This window comes from Scardinius erythrophthalmus (assembly GCF_964197995.2).
Source record: "Scardinius erythrophthalmus genome assembly, chromosome: 15".
In the NCBI taxonomy this organism is placed as follows: domain Eukaryota; kingdom Metazoa; phylum Chordata; class Actinopteri; order Cypriniformes; family Leuciscidae; genus Scardinius; species Scardinius erythrophthalmus.
In genome coordinates, this window is record NC_138235.1 from 24,255,871 (window position 1) to 24,268,649 (window position 12,779).

The 12,779-nt window shown below is 36.6% G+C and overlaps 1 protein-coding gene across 1 annotated transcript in view; it reads right to left on the reverse strand.

Moving 5' to 3' along the window:
* Window positions 1-9,763, reverse strand: part of ephb2a (eph receptor B2a) — a 60,279-nt gene extending 50,516 nt beyond the window's left edge. Inside the window, exon 1 of the mRNA XM_081387287.1 lies at window positions 9,544-9,763. Within this exon, the coding sequence (XP_081243413.1) occupies window positions 9,544-9,643 (100 nt within the window). The 5' untranslated portion in view covers window positions 9,644-9,763. The remainder of the gene's footprint in view (window positions 1-9,543) is intronic.
* Between the last annotated feature and the right edge of the window lie 3,016 nt (window positions 9,764-12,779).

The window sequence follows — 12,779 nt, forward strand, 5'->3', positions numbered from 1 at the left end:
TAAAATTAATAAGAGATATAGAAGCTTCTAGCTTGATTATCACTAATCAAATAAATGTTACATTGATCATGAGACTCTTTTGTACAGATGGTCAGATGTTCTTCCACTGAAGCAAAAGCTGCTCTTTGGATCATGAGGATCTACACAAACTTGTGGAGTTCATGTAGCTACTGCTGTAATTTAAAATGGGAAAAAAAAAACGTAAACATGATTATGCAACTGAAAAAGCATGTACTGTACACACCAGTACATGATGGGTTCAAACAGTGCCGAATGTAATAGATATTCTAACTGATCAATAGCTTGAGCTTCCATGTCCTGGAATGAGCTGCTATGACACAATGTGAACGTGTGACCTAGTGTTAGGACACGCTCAGAATTCAGCATCCTGAAAGACAACAGAGTGCATTGATCCTCTGTGCTCCAGATCTGTCAGTCAACCTGTGGGTGGGATGCTAAAACATTCACTAGACCACGGGGACCGCCGCAGTGTGTCTGACTGTGTAAATTCACAATTCATCTTCAGAAGAACAATAGCACCAGTCTGCACCCAATGACAAGTCTGACATATATAAGGAAGGAAATGGTTTTGTAATTTCACAGTATACTTAAAGGGATAGTTCACCCAAAAACAAATTTTGTGTTGTATTTCCAGGGGGTGAACTATGCCTTTAAAGGGTTAGTTCACCCTAAAATGAAAATTATGTCATTAAAGGTAGGGTAGGCAATTTTCAGAGCAGCTAGCAATAGCGAGCTAGTTTTGAAAGCATCAGAGCGTCTTCAAAGCCACGCCTTCTTCAAAACACATTCATGAACGCACAGCAGAGTTAGCAAAGTGTCACGTGACGAGAGACGGTGTTAAAGGTGGAGTAAGAGATATTTGTAAAACACTGTTTGAAAGTTGAAACCGACACAACAAGCGTGTAGCCAATCAGCAACGGTGGAGGAGAGAGAACAAGCAAGAGGGAGATTTGAAGACTGTAGAAAGAGAGATGGCTGAGAGACATTACAAAAGAGAAAAGCTCATAAGAATATCACTGTAAAATGAAGGGTTGTGAACAGGAAAGAGCTTTTAATTAATATTAATTTCACATTAATATTAGAAAAGCTTTTCTGTGCTGGAGAGAGCTATGCGGGTTGGCCTGAAAACAGACGCTGAGGTTCGAGAGCAACTCAGAGCAATGAAGAGAGGGGTGTGTTTGTTTGGGTTGATTTCAATTTTCAACCAGCATAACAAAAAAAGCTTCTGGATCAAATCACCTACCCTGCCTTTAATTACTCACCCTCAAGTCGTTCCAAAGCCATAAGACTTTCATTCATCTTCAGAACATATTAAGATATTTTTAAATAATTAGTATTTTATTTCTCTCTCTCCATTGACAGCTATGTAACAATCACTTTGATGCTTCAAAAGTTCACAAAGATATCGTAAAACTAATTCATATGAATTGAGCGGTTTAGTCCAAATTTTCTGAAGAGACACGGTCATTTTATATGATGAGCAGATTTAATTTAGGCTTTTATTCACATATAAACATTCATCAATGCATATATCAGTTATGGTAAACGGAAGCTCAAGCATGTTCGCTTGACACGCGAGAACCAATGAGGTTCATTCTTGTGTTACGCAGCACATTTGAGCTTCAGCGAGAACCAATGAGGTTCATTCTTGTGTTACGCAGCACATTTGAGCTTCAGCGAGAACCAATGAGGTTCATTCTTGTGTTACGCAGCACATTTGAGCTCCCGCAAGAACCAATGAGGTTCATTCTCATGTGTTACGCAGCACATTTGAGCTCCCGCAAGAACCAATGAGGTTCATTCTCATGTGTTACGCAGCACGTTTGAGTTTCTGTGAGAACCAATGAGTTGTCATTTGATCTAATCATGAGAGTGACAGATTGTCCTGCCCTTGTGCCAGTAAACACATCATTAAAGAAGAGAATGATACTGTTTTGATTAAAGATTAAGAGGGCACATTAAATAAAAAATAATAATGTCATGCATGGATAAATCATTAATAATAAATACTGTAATATTCCATAAAAAAAATAAGGATAGTCAATTTTTATATCATGGTGACTAAGAAATCAAGCAAGCATTTTCCTCCTAAGTCCATTGTTGGATACACAATTGGGATTTGCTGACCTACAAAAGCTATTGATGAAAGATGTCTGTGGCAGCGGCAGTAAAGCATGCGCTGTGGTCCAACAAGAGATTTGTCTCACTCTGTTATGTCAGGATTTCAAGCAGACATCAGGAGAACATTTTGCCCATAAACCCCTCCACATATCTCAGCTGTGTGACTGTCTAACATTTGCAGACAGGAGCCAAATGTGATGGCGCTGAATGAGCAGTGGGTCAGTGGAGCAGCCTGCTCACAGTTTACAGACCCAACACTAATCCCCTGCTTTCCCAATTTACAACTCTCATCTCCATGGCGATGTGGGCCAAGAGCCGAAAAAGCACCCTGAAGCAGACCACTCTGAGTCTGAACACTCGCATTTGGAGGCCAAAATTAACCACACATGCCAATGACGAGACAATTTACATGCCATGGAGGTATACATTTTGCAGTATTACTTAGAAAAATAGATTTTTATCCCTACAATGATGAGATTATTTGTAACAAACAGCACAGGTTGTTGTGTTACCCGAGAAGAGTCCGTTTTCATTTCTCTGTGATCTTGATCTGCATTTTGTTTTGGATGCTTATTAATGCGTTGTACATTACACATATTTGATCAGAAATATTTTCTATAGAACTAAATTTTTCTAGCCTGGCAAGCTCACCATAGACACGCTCAATCCGAGGGGCGGGATAAACGGCTGTCTTTCAAATTCCCTCTGCACGCAATAGGACAGCGCTTCAACCAACCAGAGCGTTTTCCCAACAGCGGAGCTAGTTGATAGATTCAACTTTTGCCATATCTGGCCGGCAAAACTACGAACACATGTTCCTTTTTTTAAGAATGACTTCAGTGCCGTTCTTTGCTCTTTTCTCAAAGAAAAACTTAACTCCAAGTCCTCCAGAGTCGCGGCCAAAGTCGATTCGAAAGACTGTTCGCCAGCAGCCGCCATTCTTTGTTTTCAAGTAGCAGGAAACCGTCGCAACTCTGTCGTCATTATGTTAAGCCCGCCCCCGCCTACTCTATACATGACGTGATTGGCCTGACCCAATTTAGGTTTTTGCAGCTAGAAGGTCTATGGAGAGTTGCTAGACTGCCCTGGCTGCAAAATACATTTTGCTGCCGCTAGGGTGCGTCTAGATTTCTAGGCTAACATTTTTCTAGATAAACATGATTGTCACTGAATAAAAAGATCAGAGGTCATGATAGATTTAGTTTTAGTAGACGGTCAATTAGCGAGGATTAGATTATCATTCTTACAATCCTGCACACGTAATTTTGCAATGTGTTCAATAAAGTTACAGGCTAACTGCCAAGTTTACAGGGCAAACCCAATTTTTTTATATGAGCTTTTTGAAGTTCAATATTTTCATCTCTCTGTGGAATAAGGGCACTTCTGCTCTGACGACAAAATCAATGCATATTGACTGCATCTGACTTCTGTTACTATTGAGGATATTATTATGATTATGCAATATCAGCTCATTATCTGGGATGTCCATTCATAATAATTTCTTGCTTGCTTTGGGACATTCAATGCATGGAAATTAAGGGAGAAAACAATTAAGTTTACACAAATCAAAATTATACATAGAACACTGTCCTGATGCAAATTCTCTCCATTTAGAAATATTACTTGATTAATCTTAATATAAAGTAACAAAAACAGAACAAAGTTGAAAATGATTCCACACGGTTCCAGTTGAGAAGGTTTTGACTTAAGACTGATGATCACTCAACAATCCATTTGCAAATCAAATCCTCGGTGGATATCAAGTAAATTAGCAGCTTCAGGCTATGAGAGCAAATTAACTTTTCATCTGATTTTTAATCACTTTGAAATAGAGATTCTTTAGCTCCGGGATCTCTCTTCTCTTTTCATTAAGTTCACTTCGGAATGCATAGCTTCTGGGTCAATACAATTTATATCGAGATTCTTTTTCGAAAAAGAAAATATCAGTTTAGCAGCACAGTCCATTAGACACCTGTGAGCAGTGACTGAGCCAGGTTTTAACCTTATTAAGTTCAGGGGCTAAATTATATTGCACTTACAGCATTGTAATGGCATAAAAACATTTACTTTTTCAGTAGTAGCAAGATGAATGACTTTCCATCTTGGGTGGTATACAGACCAGACTGGTGTGAAATGCATGCACCATATGATCCAATATATCTTCATAAAAACAAGCACAAACAAAATGGTCCACAATATATCTTCATCAAATAAGTAACAATACAATGCAGAATAAAGCCAAATAAACCTACATCAGGTAAGCACAAGAGAAATGACTGGACTCAATTTATCAGTGTTAGCTGTACTTGGGCTAATGAAAAATACAAAAGTCCATAATAAAAGTAGAGGAAAAATCTTAAAATACAAGTTAGTATTTTCAAAATTTGTCATTCGATTAAAGAGGCTTTTCTTTATTATGATATCAGGACATTTGGATCGCACTGACATTTTTACTTTATGGCCACAAAAAATATTAAAAAGTCAAAAGTCAATTAAATGAATAACATGCTCATCATAGAACAGACTTATTTAGGTCATTGTATGTATAAATCACATTTTGATGTATTTTTGCATAAATTAATAGATCTTGGCAAAAATAAATAAAGTAAATCATGTTTTTGACCCAACTGTGTGCACACAACTATGAGGAATATTATCCTGTCCTTGTGCTACTTATTTCCTCATCCTAAACATCAAAAACTTTCATAAAGTGGAAGGGTTGCTACTTTAAACTCTTTTCTACTTTCTCCCATGCACTGACCACGGTACTCTGCTTGTGCTCTCCATTTAAAAAATGAACCATGTCTGCCCACGCATATGTGGTAGTTAGAGAGCTATTGCTCCTCGATAACAGCTGACACGTTGACATTTTGTTAGATGAGATCCTGAGTGTTTACACATACAAATTTGTTTTGTACCCTCATTTCTGCACTCAAAAATAGCATGGATTTAAATCAATATGACAGCGCATCAAACTGGCCAATAATTAACATTAAGAGGACAAACCGTTTCACCTCATTTTATTCAAAATGATCACTCAACAAGACAGAGAGACAGATGGAAAATGAAATTGTCAAGCAGATGGCAAGTCCCTCTTGGATACCTGATAATTTCACCATTTTGACCCTTTTAAAAGCCTGTGGACAAAATCTTGTCATTTCATGAGAGGCCATATGGAAACAACTCCCAGTTTCACATCACTCATTTATTCTTTGATTCAGAGACAGTTGTCTGTCGTTCTGCAAAGCTGACGGGCCACAGAGCCGACTGTGTCTGGCACGACTGAAATTGGTCAGGTTTGCCGTGCTTATGTAAAGGCTCGGAAAGATGTCGCAGATGCCAGAGGCAGGTCTTGCTCCTAATAAAAGGACCGGGGAGTGCAGCAAGTACAGAGGTCTGCAAGACAAACGTCACATGGACCCTGCGCGCATACATGTCACGTGATCGAACGATGGAAAACAGGATTCTAGGATACACGGCTGCTGTTTTTGTATGGAAACAAAAAAGTTGGTGGTTGCATTTCTCTGATTAAGGATGGAAAGTAAAAAAAATCTCCCACATCTAAAAGGGCCAATGACATATAAGAGGAAAGAAATCTTACAAAAATCGTTTTGTAAATTAAAAAATTCAAAAAATGAATTTGTGTGTTCATATTTCATACATGGCTTTGAAAAACTTTTATATTACTTGCAAAGAAAAGTGTATAAAAATTCATGTAAACCATGTGATGTAACATCATATAGAAAGTAGGCTAAATAACATTTCACCTACTCCAGAGATGGGCAACTGGCAGCCCGCAATATATTTAACGACCCACTAAACATATTATATTCTGCTCAATTTTAATACATTTGCTATCAGATTAGGATGTCAACCCAAACCAGGAGAGGTTGTTTGTTCCTGCCGATAACCTTAGTAATTACAGCGTGAGAGTAGTAGGATATGCGCGCTAATGTGCACGTTCACCAAAATGAGCAAAAAGAAAATACAAATTTACAATAAAAACTGTGTTTTCCAGTCACGATGTAATAAAAACTGAAGTTTTTCCCTCGCATTTTTTGCATGCAGACGACAACATAGTCAAAACGATACCTGTTCAGACGGATCCACGAAAATGACAAAATTGCTGAGTATTATGATTGTATATATATATATATATATATATATATATTATGATTATTATGCATGCCAGGCCAGTATGTGGTGATGACACTTTGTAAAGAAACTCTACGCGCTTAAAGACTGAACACATAATACACGTGTACATGACGTCACAGTTTTCACAAATTAGTGTTTTTGTTGTTTACAATATGACAATAACGGTATGGTTTTCAAAAACTTGCACTTGCAAAAATTTTCAAAAATTTGTGTTTTCAGGCCCCCAAAACCTGTTGTCATGTAAATGAATGACACATTTTTTATTTATTTTTAAATAAAAATACATTTTTGTTGAAACCTGTGTCGTGTAAATAGCCCCTGAGACAAGCCTTTTTGATTGTGGGAATGTTGTCTGAACTGAATGATATGTACACTGAATTGTTATGTTCTTATATTTAGCTATTGTTAAATAATAATGTTATTTTCATTCATGATAATATGTGGATTTTGGTAATAACATTTGGAACTAGGCTATTTTTTGAGTAAGCAATTTTGAACTGTTCTCTGAGGGTGGGTTAAGAATGTTCTGTCAATGCAACTGAGATGTTTATATTTGCTGGCCAACTGTCTATGAAGTTTCCATTTGAATTTGCATAATTCAGTTTGCATAATTTGCCCTCGACATTATCACATCCCTGCCCTACACTATGAATAAAGGTGAAAAATCATTATTTTTTTTACTAGAGTTATTTAGTTATTTTAAATTTCAATATAGTTTTTATTTTTTATTTCAGTTTTAGTGATTTAAATTCATCAAGTTAAACTAAATTAAAATGTGAAAAGTTTCCTCAGCATCAAACAATAAAATAAGTTTTTTTTTTATGCAGGTATAACAAAAATGTATGTACTTTAGCATTTATTTTATTTCCAGTTACTGAATTTTTAAAAAATGTTTTTAGTTTATATAATAACTCTGGTAGGGAGTAACATCAAATGACATTTTGCAACCTGAACGAACCTTGAAGATGAGTTAAAAAAACAATATCATTAAAAAAAAACGTTTAGTGACACGCCCTGTAGTGATATACAGTATGGGTCAGAATCAGATTCACTCGTACATTCTGTGAAAATTACAAATAGTGTATTTCTGACAAAACAAACAGCCACTGATGCATTGCTACTTTAATTTATGCACACTACTTTCTCAAATGCTTAGGGGGTCGGCTTTCCCAGCACAGTTCTGTCATTATAGCTTGCAACATGATTGAAAGAACAAAACAGAACAGGAGCTTAAGTGGTAGTCCAGCTATGTATTTTCTTCACATTACAGAAAATCATTTACTCGCTGCCGCTGGGCAAATGAAGAATCCAACAATCAAAATTGAAACAGGACTGATTCATTAGATTAGTCAAAGCGGGGTCTAATTTACAGACATCCTCAATTATTTGAAGAAATTTCCGTGTCCTTATTCGCAACCTAAGTCGTGTGTGTCTCAATGCTGTAAACAATTATAATACTGCTCTGCTCTGAGGTGTAATGAATGAGCTTTTACTCCTCACATACATCACCACATCAAACCAACAGGAATGGACGGTGTGATTTCAGGCTATGGCTAAGCTTCATGTATGCATTATTTATAGCTTATCACTATAAACAGATGGTTTATCATCAGAATAACATACTAGACAAAGCAAAACTCTCATCTGATGTTACACAGAGAAATTTCCATATAGTAGGTAATAAATAAGAATTAATAACTAGCCTACACTGTACACTCTTAAAAATTAAAATTCTTTATTGCCATCTTTGGCAACCTTTAACAACCTCCATGGATGACTTAACAACATGTACTTACTGTATAGGGTTAGGGTAGCATTAGGGTTTGGTTGTGGGATAGTTGCATGTAATTTACTGTTATTACTATGGTAAGTACATGTAGCCTAACATATGTTGGTTATTTACCTTGCAATGAAGGTTAGATTATTAAAATATTCTTTAGGCTAAAGAAATGGGTTCTTTTTAGAACTGATCCCTGAAAGGTTCTTTGAGGAACCAAAAAAATGGATCTTCTATGGCACTGCTGTGAAAACTCTGTTTTGGAACCTTCCGTTTTAATATAATAGTAGCCTATATAGACTAATCAAGAATAAGATGATGATATCATCATTAAAATCATGCTCAAAAGAAATGCATTACTGTAATGTTTCTCCTCCCATGTCCTGTTGCAACAGGTCCATCATACCAAAGAGGACCAACTCCAGGATGTAATAGGCAGGAAGAACTTTAACAAGCACAATGATTCACTCTATTTAACACAAGATTTCTAATGAGAATCTAAATTTCTAAGAGGACATCTGCAGACATAATTTTGTCCCTTTTTTTCTAAATATATTCACTATCTTGGATTTTAAAAAGAGATCCTTGCAGCTCTCCTGAAGGTTTCAGATGGTGATGAGGTGCTGATGCAGATTTGAGACAATGGCCCACGTGTACTAACAGACAGACTGGAGCATGACAGACAAAAATGTAGCCTACTATATTGCTTGGTAAAATACTAAAGGTATTTTTAAGATATTTTTAGTTTCAATACTACTCCATTCTTCTCGAAACCTACATAGGCAGCATTTAGGGGCACCTACTTCCATTTGTACTTGTAATAAATGAAAAAGCTCACTAGGTTTGAGCTTACACATTTTCAAATGTTATTGAAGATGTATCATTCTCTGAGACAGACACAGACACTCGATAATGCAGCTTAAAGAGACATAATTCACACCCTTGTGTTGTTACACTTTCTTTCTTCTGTGGAACACAAAAGAAGATGTTATGCAGACTGAGCCTCAGTCACCATTCACTCTCATTGGAAAAGGTGCAATGAAAGTGAATGGAACAGAATGCCTAACATCATCTTTTGTGTTACACAGAAAGGAAGAAAGTCATGCAGGTTTGGAACAACATGAGGGAGAGTATCCTAAATGATTACAGAATTTTCATTTTTGCGTGAAAAATTGTTTAAACTTTTTCTCTGATTGAACAGTTTATAGTATAACAGTTGACCAAAGGAAAGCCATTTCAACTCAATTATATCCACAGACAGTTGCAGTGCACCTGTTTTCGGTGCACTTTACTGAAAACAGAAGACTTTAAATTGAGATAATATGACATGACTGTAAAACACCAACATCAGCGCCTTTCTTTAAATAATTATCATCTTAATTCGATCAATATCGTCAGTGTGATGTAGCGTAAAAAGTAACAGACATTTCAAAGCACACACGCTTGACACAGACACATGCTCTTACCTTCAACAGCCCACACAATCCGTATTATCCATAACAAACGAATTATATCCATAATTGCCGTAAATTTGGGCATTTTACTGTAAAGACCCAGAATATTCATTGAAACCTTGTCCAGCAGGCCATCTGTGAACACACTATGAATACAAGCTCTCGAATAAACCCCATCGGTCTGGAAGAACTAAGGCAAGTTTGGACGAAACCAATGAAACGCAGACGAGGGGCGGGAATGTGTGGCTGACACGAGTGATGCTCAGAAAACGTGATAATCTTTACTGTCTGACTGCAAGATAATAATAACAACAACAATAATAATTGATTATTATCATCATCGTTGTTATGAAAGCTAGTTTACTTTTATCTTAAGTTATTAATATTTCCCTAATAAATTAATTAATTATAGGCTACTATAAACTGTGTATGTTATCAAACAAAATTCTAAAAATGTAACAAATTATCTCTGAAACAAATTAATTTAAGCACTTTCAAATCTAGACCGTGATTTTACATTTCTATTTTATTTTTATGTAGGCATATTTGTTGTTATCTTTTCCCATAGCTGTTAGCAACTATTCTTACTGGGTAATAATGTCAGCCATTTAAAACTGGTTTCAGAAGTCACGAAAAAGGCTCTCTGGAAGCACTTCAATTATATAAATAAATAGCATTCTTCTTTTGGATACACAAGCCAAGTAATTTGCCCGGGATTCACTTGTTTGGTCAATGACAATTTATGTCCTACCAACAGCGCCCCCTGGAGTTTGTTCTGTTTAGGTGCGGATGCGGTGGTATGTTGGGGGGAGGGAGGTAAGATAGGCTGATGCATGTGATCATCATCTATCAAAAAGCTCTCTAATCCTTCGAGTCACTTGCAATTTTATCGTTTTGAAGATTACAAACCTGACAGATCACACAAGGGGCTGGTGTAAGGAAGTCAAACGGCCTCGTTTCTCAACACCACTGCTCGTGATCTTTGACTCCCATGTGAGAAGATCCCATGTTCTTCAGCCCTGCATACATGGATTCATTTATTCACTTAGATATATTCCCAGTGACTAAAAAAATAAAATTTAAGATCCTGAATAGTGGAGCTATTAGCGCACAGGCACAGTTACATTTAAAAAAAGAAGTAAAAATGTTGTTTTTTACAACATTTTAAAATATTTATTTATACATTTTAAAACAATCATCTGTAAAAAAACAAGTAAAAACATGAGTAAAATAAATACAGTCATTTTTATTAAATAGCCTATACGACAGTACATTGACATTTGCTTGTATCTAAAAACATACAACTGAAGAGGAAATACATAATGACTCATTAAAAATAGAGCATGATTATACAAATTTCTGTAAAAGACAAAACAAAAAAAAAAACACAAAAAATTCCAAACGGCATACAACAGAGGAAGAGCGAGAGAGGGATAGACCACCGGAAAGGGAGAGACGGGGAGTTAAGGAAAGAGAGAGAGGGTGAGAGAGAGGGAGGAAATAGAGCAGAAGAATATGGAACTGACATAAATGATTCTAGGATAATTCAGCCTCAAGATGAGTGAGGACTGCAAAACGGCAGACTAGAGAATACAGGGGTCGTTTCCATGGAAACCTTTGCCCAGGGAGATTGGCGACCCTCCTGTCTACTAATGCTAGCAGAGCGAAGATTGTAGGTCACATATGTCACCAACAAACCAATCAGGTCTAATCTGTCTTGACTTGTGGGTCATGAATTGAACCATGAAACTGGTTTTTACTCTGGCTCATATCACTAATTGTGCGTGTGTGTGTGTGTATATATGTATATATATATATATATATACACACACACACACACACACACACACACACAATCAGTGATATGAGCCAGAGTAAAAAACTGTTTCATGGTTCAATTTATATATATATATATATATATATATATATAGGCCAATATATATATATTATTTTTCATTTATACACCACACACCTCCGACCTCCCACACACTCATTATATATATTATTTATAAATCATTCAATACATACATTATTTCATTGTATGTATGATAATAATAATACAAATGTATATAAAGTTCTGCATGATGAATACATTCAGATCACTGTTTTCATCAGTAACTCGGCACTGAAGTCTTATACTAAACAAGCTCAAAGAAGTTCAGCGACCCTCAAAGAGTGTATCTTGCTGAATACGGCGAGAGCACAGACCACAAAATACTCTCTTTTGTGAGAGTAGAAACGAACATGACACCCCACTGTGCCATTTTGATGGCTTCTGATAGTAACACGCACTGATACGGGTCTGCCTTTCTAATCCTGCTGCTCTAAATTGGAAAAATTGACCTTGCTCACAGAGGTGACTCAAATTTGCTCTCTTTGACATTTCCGGGACTTTTCTGTTCAGATGAACGAGGCCTCGAGGACGAACAAATATTTCATGAGTAATTTAATATCTGGAGCATGCGCATGGTCCTCTGTGAATTAGGCTCTAAAAATAGTAGGATGGTATCAGTTGACAGCACCCCAAGTCTTCAAGATTGGGGAAAGTCATGAAGGCGTGGCCTCAAAGAAAGAAACATAATAAGTAAATATAATAATGACAGTAATGGTCTGGGTACCTAAAATAAACTGTTCCCCCATCCCACACTACTACAGTTAGGTGTCACACAATTGATTTTGTCAGGTATAATTAACAGCTTGATATGTTTATGTTATTAGATATGGGATTGTGTGGGCCCAATAAAACCAGCATGGAGCAGTCACAGCTTGTGCAGACAGGCTGATAGTATTGATCTCACTATCGGTTTAGACATGGAGCCCGAGGGAAAGGGAAAGCTCTCTGGCTTGCTTCAAAATCAGGAGGAAAAGATCAAATAGGATAAGTAGTTGAGTCAAGCAAACAGCCACCAGTCAATAATTCTCTTTTTATGGCACTGATATCCACTTCATGCATGATTCATTATTGAACTGTCTTCCAGGCACATAAACAATGCAATTAATCTGATATTGTGTCAACAAGCTGATTAAATTACTTTTATAGAGGCCTATGCTTTTCCCCCCCTTTTTGTGCAAATATTTTTTTAGAATCATCATTCTAACTGCTGAGAGTTGCCCTCTGATCTCTGATGTAATGTAGAAACATGCGTTTTCTGTAAAGCTGCTTAGAAATGATAAATATTGTGATAAACGCTAGACAAATAAATGTGAATTGAATCGAAAATTAAATTGGAGATTTGGGGGGGGGGGGG